Source organism: Schistocerca americana, chromosome 3 (assembly GCF_021461395.2).
Source record: "Schistocerca americana isolate TAMUIC-IGC-003095 chromosome 3, iqSchAmer2.1, whole genome shotgun sequence".
Taxonomy (NCBI): domain Eukaryota; kingdom Metazoa; phylum Arthropoda; class Insecta; order Orthoptera; family Acrididae; genus Schistocerca; species Schistocerca americana.
The window spans coordinates 260,233,160-260,245,990 of record NC_060121.1 but is presented as its reverse complement, the minus strand read 5'-3'; the positions used below and the strand labels follow the sequence as shown (position 1 = coordinate 260,245,990).

The 12,831-nt window shown below is 45.7% G+C and overlaps 1 protein-coding gene across 1 annotated transcript in view; it reads left to right on the top strand.

The window, feature by feature from the left end:
• Positions 1-3,044: 3,044 nt before the first annotated feature.
• LOC124606008 (proton channel OtopLc-like) overlaps positions 3,045-12,831 on the top strand; it is a 136,227-nt gene continuing 126,440 nt past the window's right edge. Inside the window, 2 exon segments of the mRNA XM_047137971.1 lie at positions 3,045-3,055; positions 6,396-6,644. Coding sequence (XP_046993927.1) covers positions 3,045-3,055; positions 6,396-6,644 — 260 coding nt within the window.

Below are 12,831 nucleotides of genomic sequence, written 5' to 3'. Positions count from 1 at the left end.
ATTGGCGTGACTGTCATCACAGCGTTTGACTAGCCGCCACTGATGATATGTGAGCGTTACTTCCATCACACGTTAACCTACTATCCAAGATAAAAGAAAAAATGAGCTACCATAGAAGAATTACCCAAATGGGACGGAAATGAGTAGATTCGTGATGTACATGTACAGACAAACAAATGATTGCAAACTCAGAAAAGTTGCATGATTTATTGAAAAGGAAGAGCAAGTCAATAACACGTTTATCCACATCTGGCCCTTATGCAAGTAGATATTCGGCTTAGCATTCGTTGGTAGCGTTGCTGGATGTTCTCCTGAGGGAAATCGTGCGACGTTCTGTCCAATTGGCGTGTCAGATCGTCAGAATTCCGAGCTGCTTGGAGGGCCCTCCCCATAATTTTCCAAACGTTTTAAATAGGGAGATATCCGGAGAGCTTCCTGGTGAACGTAGGGTTTAGGAAGCACGGAGACAAGCAGTAGAAACTCTCGTCTCGTGCGGATGGGAATTATCTTGTTGAAATGTAGACCCAGTACGGCTTACCATGAAGGGCAACGAAACGGGGCATAAAATATCGCCGACGTACCGCTGTGCTGTAAGAGTTCCACGGATGACAACCAAAGGGATCCTGCTATTAAATGAAACGGCAACGCGGAGCAGCAGTCCTGGCCCTCGGGACGTATGGCGGACGACAGGTTGGTATTCCACCACTGTCTGGGGTGTCTCCAGAGCATATCCGCTGTTCATCGGGGCCCTGTTCGAAACGCGTCTCAACACTGAAGATAATTCTACACCATTCAGTGAGATTCCATGCCGAATGTGCCCAACACCACTGTAAACTGTCTTGTTGGTGTACAGAGGTGAGTGGTAATTGGCGCAAAGGGCGCCTTCTGCTTATCCCGCGTTCTATAAGCGTCTATTAATGGCCCTTTTGGTCACTGAAGCACCAATTGCACGTCAGTTTGATGGTAACGATGAATCCGGGGAACTGAGTGCCTCTCTGACGAATGCTCGGACCTCACGTTTTGTTGTCGCTGTAGGTCAACCGCTTCCTTCTGGACACTGTGGTCGGTCATGGTTTACCCATTTTTGCCAACATTGTCGATCAGGGCCATCGTTTCTATTCAAATCTCAAGCGATTCGCCAATTGCTCCAACTGGCTTCTTTGAGCCCAACAACTCGTCATGTCTCAAATGCTGACGTCTGCCTTTTGCGTGCAATGAAGTTCGCAAAGACTTTGTCCCATGGTATCGACATTAGAGATGGGTCGTTCGCAAACTAATGGGTCAAAAGGAACGGTTCACGGAGATGAACGAACGAGCGAGGAGCGAATTCTAAAGAACGATCTTCCATAGTTCACTTCGGTCGTGGCTTTCTACTTGTAGTTCCCGGGAACGGGAAACGGTCGGTTTCGTTTCCGAACGGCACGTTGGCCAGTCTCGTTCCCGTCTGTCTCGGTCTCGCTCAGCCGAACTCGTCCTTCGCGCGACCACTCGTCGCAGTTCCACTGCCGACTGCTCATAGTTCAGTATCGAGTTGTTGTTAGTTTCGTTCGCTTCGAACGTCCATTCTAGATCTGTTTCAAACCTTTTTTGAACTCTGAACTTCTGCTTATTTTCGTATTCTATTCAGCGTCCACGACCGGTAATTAAAATGAATTTTATAATTACGTAAATTAAATAAAAATTACGTGGTTTGTAATACATACATCTTTTCAGGTAACAAAACGGCGTATCAGCTTACTACACTGTTTCGACAAACAGAAGAAGAAATACTTGTAAAATGGCAAGATTATTTGTTATTATACATGCAAAGGTGAAACAGAATGTTTCTTGTTATGGAAGGCAGACCGACTTAAAGCTGAATGAAGCCTGCACTTCGTAATCGAGAGTATAGTGTGACATTTTGTAAAGAGAACATGATAACTCCTACAATATTATTTCAGTGGTACAGGGTGGCGCACGAAAAATCGGCCCCGAGTACTAAACTGCTCATTGTCGCTCACCAGTCGTAATCTATTGTTTAGAAGTTGTCTGCATTAGCTTATTTGTTACCTCTTCACTGCGTAATTATTACACGTTTACCTATTCTGCTCGTAGCAACAAATCGTGCGTAATTGGCGAGCAGTTTGTACTAGGGGCCGGTTGTCGTCCGTCACCTTATATTATGTTACTGCGATCAGAGCCACATAACGCTGCAGTTGGCTAAACGAGATGTTTTGCAGAATCACAAAAATTCCAAGTGTGTGAGAATTCTGTTATGAATAAAAATTCTGTACTCCAGGGTGGGGGAGGCAAGTGTCCTCTCTTGGCACCTACCATCTTCAGTCACTTACGCTATTAATTTTAAATTTTTCATAAAAACCATATACCAAGCACAATGAACGGTGAAATAGTAAAAATGAACGGTTCCCAAAAAAGAGCGGTCACCAGTGAACTAGTTCCCAAGGGTGAACGACTTTGCCCTTCTCTAATCGACATGTCCCACGTTTACTGTCCTTGTCAACTGCGCTGTGAAACTGCGCCGCAACGTCACACATTCATATGTCGACCGCCAGTTTTACAATTTTGCGTTTTCCGTAGATACCTGTATGAGTATCGCGACTTAGGACCTATTAGTGAACACATGTTACTCTTATACGAGGAATGTGTGGTTCACAGGCAACTTCGGAGCTATACGCCGTGTTATCGGCCAGTTAGCTTGGTCGTGGATCCAACAATGCGTGGCGTACTAGTAAATGGCAACACTCCAAACGATTGCTCCAGCATTTACCCACAGCCCAGTTGCGACAATGTCGTGTATGCCTTTGAGGAGTCTCCACCGAGGACGCTTGCTGATACACATTGTTATTTGCGCAAGGGCTTCCACGTGGCCCTAAAGTGCTCTCTGGTGCTAGCGTCTCACACACAGTGAATAGCGTTAGGCCTTAGAGTAGTCTCCAAGTAAACCTAAGTTTTCGACACCATTACGAACTCTGTGCTCAAACCCGTTGTCTCACATCCTTCCATGAATTTGGCTCTGCCAGTTCCATTCGTTACAGTAGGGTACTATGAACAACTGGTACGTGACCCATGTTGAAAACTACACCAATATGCTGCGACGAGATCACCAACGATGGAGCACAATATCGTACTGAAAGAACATACGCTGACAGAAACTGTCACACCGTAAACTCGTTGACTCCACGTTGGGAAACAGATACATAGGCACTTCCAGATCTCTGGCATATGTTGATTAATTCAGTCTTATGCTAGCTTATTTCCTTTATTTTCAGTGTAAAGAAAAGTCATTCCTACAGATGAGGAATAAGCATTAGTATACAATGTCTATGGGATGAGTCTCACTTTACTGTAACTTTTCATATGGAAATCGCAACACACGTGACAAGATAACGTTGAAAGTTAATATACAGGGTATTACAAAAAGGTACGGCCAAGCTTTCAGGAAACATTCCTCACACACGAAGAAAGAAAATATGTTATGTGGACATGTGTCCGGAAACGCTTACTTTCCATGTTAGAGCTAATTTTATTACTTCTCTTCAAATCACATTAATCATGGAATGGAAACACACAGCAACAGAACGTACCAGCGTGACTTCAAACACTTTGTTACAGGAAATGTTCAAAATGTCCTCCGTTAGCGAGGATACATGCATCCACCCTCCGTCGCATGGAATCCCTGATGTGCTGATGCAGCCCTGGAGAATGGCGTATTGTATCACAGCCGTCCACAATACGAGCACGAGAAATCTCTACATTTGGTACCGGGGTTGCGTAGACAAGAGCTTTCAAATGCCACCATAAATGAAAGTCAAGAGGGTTGAGGTCAGGAGAGCGTGGAGGCTATGGAATTGGTCCGCCTCTACCAATCCATCGGTCACCGAATCTGTTGTTGAGAAGCGTACAAACACTTCGACTGAAATGTGCAGGAGCTCCATCGTGCATGAACCACATGTTGTATCGTACTTGTAAAGGCACATGTTCTAGCAGCACAGATAGAGTATCCCGTATGAAATCATGATAACGTGCTCCATTGAGCGTAGGTGGACGAAACTAAAATGAGCTCTAACATGGAAATTAAGCGTTTCCGGACACATGTCCACATAACATCTTTTCTTCATTTGTGTTTGGGGAATGTTTCCTGAAAGTTTGGCCGTACCTTTTTGTAACACCCTGTATAAAACATCTACTCGTCTTTGTAAGTCTCAGGTTCATCTCCATCAAATCTACAAATCTTATTTTGACATCGGAACATGTAGATCTGAGGGCAGAGCAACGGAACTATGACTGTGAAAATTTAATTTTGAATAGAAATACGGTACGTGGAGCTCACGCTAGAGGATCTGAAATCCTGACTATCCGGTATATGGTACATTAACCAGTTTGTCTGCGAGAAAGTAATGCGTTTTCAATGAGATTTACATATCCCATGTGACTGCAAAACAAAAATGACTCAGATTAAAAATGACAGCCCAGAAAATAACTAATTTCTGTGTTTAGTCTTGCAAACAATCGCTGTTCCAGAGCTGCTACTGTGATCACAGAGCAAATGAGCATAAAGTTTAACGCATCTGGCTTTCAGATAAAAGCGCTTGAAAACTCACAAGATAGCACTTTCCTGACATCTTTTACTGATATGAAACCCCTGAACTGACATGGTATTACTTTCACAAGTACACTCTGGCAATCACTGTATCTTAGAGTGGACATGAATTCTGATGATAATTAAATTCATTGGTTTACGTATGCGAACGAAACGCTAGTTTGTTCTGCAACCTGTTACTATTAAGATAATGATCAAACTTGCGATGTGCAATGTAAGACCGTATCTCACCAATTTTGACAAAAATGCTTCTGCAGCACACAGCTCGCGGTGTGCAGTGCGAGTACAGAAACACATTCATAAAGGTGAAGAATGAAAAATGAAGAACTAAACTTAACAAATGATAAATGAAAAAACAAGACAGCAACTATGCATCATTAAGCCATAACAACAATACAACCTTTCATAAAGTTCTCACAACTAGACAAGTTAGCAAAATATTTGTTAATAATTGTCCTGGGCAGCATTACTTTTCTGGACACTTGTTTCAATTATGAGAGAAACATTATGTTGCATTATAAAAGTTCTACTGCAAACTTCAGCCATAGTCAATATTCAAACAATGAGAAACTACACAGTTACAAACATAAAAAACTGGATTACCTTAACACTTGAGTTCGTAATCCTTCCATTAATATTTGCTCAACATCTTAAATATTCCTCAAAAACATTATTACAAAATCCTTTTTTTAAATAATGCTGCCTCCACTGCATGGCAGGCAGCTTCCATCCTTTTCAAACCGAGTACATTGCGAGACTGTCTAACATACTGTGCCTACTACTCTCTTCAAGAGAAGTAACCTCTCTGACCAACATCTGTGATCTCAGGAACAGGCAAAGACTATGGTTATTTCGATACTATGGAGGTTGGGTACATTTTTCAGATTCGCAACTTCATTCATAATTATGGCCAAAACATCTCGAAAATCATCATGGCAAATAGGACAGTTACCTTTCAATGTGAAGATGTAGCTTATCGCCATCTTTCGGATTCTGAGAAAAATCGAATTAGTAGCAGGACGGACATCGGATCACAATGCCAATAGATTGCAGAGACAGTTGGATGTAGTCCAGAGGCTGCAATGAACGTGATGACGAGACAGACGCAAGAGAAAAATATGAAAAGGAGACTAGACACGTGTCCCTCGAGAAGGACTATACGGTATCTCGAGAATATTTTAGGATTGTTCGACTGACTCTATAGTTTCCAGAATGAGAAACATCCCCCAGGCTGTGGCTAAGCCATGTCTCCGCAATATCCTTTCTTTCAGGAGTGCTAGTTCTGCAGGTTCGCAGGAGAGCTTCTGTAAAGTTTGGAAGGTAGGAGACGAGGTACTGGCAGAAGTAAAGCTGTGAGTACCGGGCGTGAGTCGTGCATCGGTAGCTCACTTGGTAGAGCACTTGCCCGCGAAAGGCAAAGGTCCCGAGTTCGAGTCTCGGTCGGACACACAGTTTTAATCTGCCAGGAAGTTCCATATCAGCGCACACTCCGCTGCAGAGTGAAAATCTCACTCACAAACTTGTCGCGCACGAACTCTTTTGTGCAGCAGCCGCTCTCTGTTGATATGCAGTTTCATGTGGCTGCTCAAGAAACATTCGATACTGCCTCGAGCTCTGCGACGTATCCGGAAATCTCCGGCTCGTTCCACCGCAAGCATCGTTTCCACAGCCCTATAAAATTCTCTGCTCCAACTTGTCCTTCTTCCTTTCGCTTCGCATAAAACTGCCCAATTCTTGTTTCTCCAGCGGTGTCGACTTAAGAGCCGGACAGACGAGATTGCTTGCCATGTTACAGGTGCCAGCAGGAGCTGCGTCCCCTGGCGCCAGTGGAGATCGTGGTGCGGCCGCTGGACCCCATGGCTAGCGCGGCGTCGGCGGCGGTGGCGGGAGCAGCGGATGGCGTGGCCAAAGTGCGGCGACCGGGCGTCGACATGGACGCGCAGCTGGCCAACCGCGAAGTGCAGCTGGCCGTGCGGCCGCCCTCCGTGGTGGCGCAGCGGCGAGGCTCCTCCATGCTCGCCATCACCTTGCCGCAGACTCGCTGGTGAGTCTCACCATCACCAGCCGGCCTCCGTGGACGAGTTCGCTAACGTCAGCGCTTGATCCAGAGGACGAAAGTCCAAACTCTGGCCACAGAACTTAAGAAAAGAAATAAAGAAACAAACGACGCACCACAAAGAAATTATCCGAACGGAACGGAGTTCGGTAGATATTATGTACATATACACACAGTCAAATGGCTACAGTTTTGGAAAACTGGATCATTTATTCGGGAGAAACAGCTTCACAATTTGAGCAAGTCAATAACGCGCTGTCCACCTCTGCCCCAAATGCAAGCAGTCATTCGGCTTGGCAGCGGGAGGTAGTGATTTGGAGGGATATCGTGCCTAATTCTGCATCGTTAGATCATTAAAACTCCGAGCTGGTTGGACGGTCCTGCTCATAATGCACCAAATACTCTCAATTGTGGGAAGACCCGGCGACCTTGCTGGCTGTCGTAGGGTTTGGCAAGCACGAAGACCAGGAGTAGAAAGTCTAACCGTATTCGTGCAGGCATTATCTTGCTCAAATGTAAGCCCAGGGTGTCTTGCCATGAAGGGCAACAAAATTGGGCGTAGGCTATCGTCTTCGCACCACTGTACTGTAAAGGTGAAGCAGATGACAACCAAAGAGGTCGTGCTATATAAAGAAATGGCACCCCACACCATAATTTCTGGTTTATGGGGTGTATGGCGAGCGATAATTGCCACCCGGGGTGGCCGAGCGGCGCTACAGTCTGGAACCGCGCGACCGCTACGGTCGCAGGTTCGAATCCTGCCTTGTGTGTGATATCCTTAGGTTAGTTAGGTTTAAGTAGTTCTAAGTTCTAGGGGGCTGATGACCTCCGAAGTTGAGTCCCACAGTGCTCAGAGCCATTTGAACCATTTTTTTGAGCGGTAATTACGTTTATACCCCACCGCTTTCTGCGGCATCTCCAGACACGTCATCGGTGGTCATTGGACGCAGTTGGAAGTGGGACTCATCACTGAAGGCTATTCTTCTCCAGTCAATGAGATTCAAGACCGAAACCGCGTCTGGACACGCCTTGGACAATAGTGGTATACAAACCTGACTGTCACCTCCATATGGCCCAACAACTATGAGTGATGGCCTTTATTAATGACAGACCATCCTGGGCTTATATTTCAACAGGATTATGCTTGCTCATACACGACGAGAGTTCCTACCACTTATCTTCGTGCTTGCCAAACCCTTCCTTGGCTAGCAAGGTTGTCACATTTCTTTCTAAGTGAGAGCTTTTGGAGCAATATGGGTAGGACCCTCCAACCATTTCGTGATTTTGACGATCTAACGCCCCAGTTGGACAGAATTTGGGACGATAACCCTCCGGTGGACATCCAGCACCTTTATGAATCAATGGCAAGCCATATAGCTGCTTGAATAAGGGTCAGAGGTGGACCAGGACCAACGCGTTATTGACCTTCTCAGTTTGTGAAGCTCTTTCTCTTGAATAAATCATCCATTTTTTTCTGAAATCAGAATCATTTGTTTGTATGTGTGTTCGTCTTAGAGTGATTTTCATCGCCAGTATTTAGCGAGTGATGGCAATAAAGGTGCTGGATTCCATTTCATAATCATCAGAGCTTGTACCAAAGTCCAGTGTTAATTTACAAACCTCTCCACAGAGAGACGTGGTATCATGTCACGTGATATTGTTGGTAGCGATCCATCCGTCAGATGTAAATATTATCCCGGCTAGCGGCACCCTTCGTGCTGTTAGAGAACGGTAGGTTACCTGCCTTCATCGGTTTTCACTCTGTGGCATCTTCCATCACGATCAAAAACAGAAACACGAAAATACCATTTATACACACATATCACAGTCACCTACCCAGGACGGTCATACTGAACAATAAAATCTCAACTGAAATCAATTAATCAGATACTTTTCACAAGTCCGCAATCCATACAAGTTAATCATTACACCATAAATACACGCAAGAGAAGTGCGTAAATACGAACGCTCAGAATCCAACGAAATGACCTCAGAATGTAAATCGCTCATTCCAAAATGATTAGCATTAGCCATTCGTATGTAAAACTGAAGGCCTTATCACGAGAGACGTTTGTAACATCACTTACTCAAGGTCTAACGGAGGAAATTTGATAATGCGAAAAAACGGAATTTCCGTGTAACAGAATCAGAAATACACTATGTGATCAAATGTATCCGGACACCCCCAAAAACATAGGTTTTTCATATTAGGTGCATTGTGCTACCACCTACTGCCAGGTACTCCATATCAGCGACCTCAGTAGTTGTTAGACATCGTGAGAGAGCAGAATGGGGCACTCCGTGGAACTCACGGACTTCGAACGTGGTGAGGTGATTGGGTGTCACTTGTGTCATACGTCCGTACGCAAGGTTTCCACACCCCTCAACATCACTAGGTCCACTATTTACGATGGGATAGTGAAGTGGAAATTTGAAGGGACACATGCAGCACAAAAGAGTACAGGCCGACCTCGTCTGTTGGCTGACAGAGACCGCCGACAGTTGAAGATGGTCGTAATGTGTAATAGGCAGACGAGCGTAAACATTGTACGATTGAACAGTGGTAAAACGTTACATGGAGTGAGGAATCACGGTACACATTGTGGTGAACCGTTGGCAGTGTGTGGGTATGGCGAATTATCGGTGAAGGTAATCTGCAGCGTGTGTAGTGCCATCAGTAAAATTCGGAGGCGGTGGTGTTATGGAGTGGTCATGTTTTCCATGGAGGGGGCTTGCATCCATTGTTGTTTTGGGTGGCACTATCACAGCACATGGCACATTCATGTCTTAAGCACCTTCTTGCTTCCCACGGTTGAAGAGCAATTCGAGGATGGCAACTGCATCTTTCAGCAAGATCGAGCACCTGTTCGTAATGAACGGCCTGTGGCGGAGTGGTTGCACGGCAATAACATCCCAGTAATTGACTGGCCTGCACAGAGTCCTGCCCTAAATCCTATAGAACACCCCTGGGATGTTATGGGAAAGCCGACTTTGTGCTAGACCTCATCGACCGACATCGATACCTCTCCTCAGTGCAGCACTCCGTGAAGAATGGGCTGCCATTCCACAAGAAACCTTGCAGCAACTGTTTGAACGTATGACTGCGAGAGTGGAAGCTGTCATCAAGGCTAAGGGTGGGCCAACACCATTCTGAATACCAGCATTACCGATGGAGGGCTCCACGACTTCGTAAGGCATTTTCAGCCTGGTGTCTGGATATTTTTGATCACACAGTGTACATATTTCCATGTTGTGATTTATTGCTATATAGAGTACGGCGCACGAACTTCCTTATTTTAAAAAAAATCATAAAACGGAATGTGTTGGAGATATCAATTTAGTTCACGTTTCTTTAAATAGAGGTACATTTCATGTTTTACTGAAAATGATATCTTGAAGGTGGCCTTCATTCTGCTCAGTGCATTTGGAAATTGGAAGTATCCGTCCATTTTCTCCACCATGCCTCTGTCTATGTTGGGAACATCAGCACGAAAGTGTTCCACAATCCACCCAGGGTCCGTGTATGATTGGTATAAACCAAGAATTTGAGATAATCCCAAAAGAAAAAGTCGCAGGGGGCTAAATCTGGCGAGCTTGCTGGCCACTGAAGATCGCCCTTCGAAAATATGAGACGGTCGGGGAAGTGTTCATAGAGTCATTAACGTTCGTGCCGTGTGAGCCGCGGCGCTGCCTTCTTGTAACCAGACATCTCCCACATCCACTTGTTCAAGTTCTGGAAGAAAAACCTCCGCAATATCTCGAAATGATGTTCGGTGGTGACCGTAATTATCCTACCGCTCTCCGAAAAATGGCGGGCAAATAATGCCAATTTTGGATAACGCGCACAAGTCACGCATTCTGTATGTAGGGTTGAAGGTCTCAGGGATTCGCGCCAGTCCAGTATCGTGTTTTTTGTTTATTCATTTTTCTAGACAAATGAAATTGTGCGTCGGCGTTAAGAAAACAAGAGCGCCATGAGGCACGTTTTCGATCAAAGTTTCACATGCAGCGTTTAGTTAAATAAAATCGCACAGATGAAGTATGTGCACCACTGCCAGTTTTTATGGATGAAATTTCAAGTCTTCACGAAGAAGTCCCTCACCGTGCAATCATAAAGTGCAAGAGCGGCTGCATATTTGCGTGCAGATCTCCTGGGGAGAATTCGAAATCACCAGCCTTATTTTCTCGCCGTTTTCTGGTGTTCTGGCGGTTCTTTAAGGTTCTGGTTTCTTTTTATACACATTACCAGTAACCATAAACGAAGACACCACAAAACAATCGATTTTCGATCAGGAACTCGAGCTGCAAGCGTGATATTAAATTACTCCCTGAATGCAAGTTGGGTTGCGATGACCGAACCGCCATTGGAAAATCAAGTCTTCACGGCGAACGAGCGGTCCTCTCTCGACCACTGCATGATTGCAACTAAACCAAACTTAAAGAAAAAGTTAGGTCCAGCCCTTCTGAATGAGCTGAATCCCACACAGCAATATACCTCTGCTTAAATGATTGCTCTGCCTGGACAACAAACCCTTTCCACTGAGCCGGCCGGAGTGGCCGAGCGGTTCTAGGCGCTTCAGTCTGGAACCGCGCGACCGCTACGGTCGCAGGTTCGAATCCTGCCTCGGGCATGGATGTGTGTGATGTCCTTAGGTTAGTTAGGTTTAAGTAGTTCTAAGTTCTAGGGGGCTAATGACCTCAGATGTTAAGTCCCATAGTGCTCAGAGCCATTTTGAACCTTTCCACTGACCTCGTAGTGTTGCACAGCACCTCAATCATCAAAATACAAGTATCGGGTTGCAACGAAGTGGCCAAAGCAAAGTGGAACAGAACCGTATACAGATCTAACGAAAGCCGCATCTTTATGTATTCAAGCACTCAAATATCAAACGCCACGCTACTTATACACGCATCAAAAACAGTTTTGCATCACCCCGGTTCCCAGACCCCCTGAAGACAGACGTTGACTTTGGATATAGCATCACAGACACAATCCCTTTGATTGTTCAGAGATGTCACTAAACTCGCCGAAAGAAAACAACCATGCATGAGCAGCGCCTATTAGACGGAGGGGGTCCAACAGCCGATCAGTTCCAGTCATTCCACAAGGAAGGACTCTCAACAAGGGAAGTGTCCAGGCGTCTCAGAGTGAACCAAAGCGATGTTGTTCGGCCGTGGAGGAGATACAGTGGGACAGGAACTGTCGATGACATGCCTCGCTCAGGCCTCCCGATGGCTACTAGTGCAGTGGATGACCGCTACCCACGGATTATGCTCGGAGGAAACCTGACGGCAACGCCACCATGTTGAATAACGCTTTTCGTGCAGCCACAGGACGTCGTGTTATGACTCAAACTGTGCGCAGTTGGCTGCATGATGGGCAACTTCACTCCCAAAGTCCATGGCGAAGTCCATCTTTCGCAACCACGACACCATTCAGCGCGGTACAGATGGGCCCAACAACATGCCGAATGGACCACTAAGGATTGGCATCACGTTCTCTTCACCGATGAGTGTCGCATATACCTTCCACCAGACAATTACAGCATTACACCCCCAGTTTCTGGATGATATATATGATTCTATGTATATAGACTGAGCAGCGAGTGAAAATTTCTACCAAGGCCAGGAATCGAAGCGGGTCTCCTGCTTACTAGGCCCATGTGCAAGCCCCACTAAGTCACCTTGGTAGTGCAGAGTGCACAACTGCATGGATTACACTGACACAGGCGTGTCATTTCTTTGCATAGGTAACTACACCTGGGTTTCAGGCTGGATCCCCTTCCCCCCCCCCCCCCCCCCCCCCCCCCTGCTACCCTTCCCCATTTACGTTCGGTGCTGAGGTGCTATTCCAGAACACGGAGAGACTCAACAGTATTCTATTCGTGTCTAAGAAGGAATTTAAAGCAGACTGGGATGACAGTGAGGATCTGGATTTAGAAGGGAGCTATGCGAGAGTAATCCGTGCAGTTTTGCGCACCGCTGTGCTAGTGTTGCATAGTGGCTAGCGCACTTTCCTGGTAAGCTGGAGAGCCAGGTTCGATTCCCGCCCTTGGTACTGATTTCCACTCGCCGCTTCAGTCTACATACGTAAAATCACGTCAGTAGGAGACGAGTAAAGTCTCTGAAAAAAATCAAATGTGTGTGCATTCCTAAGGGACCAAACTGCTTAGGT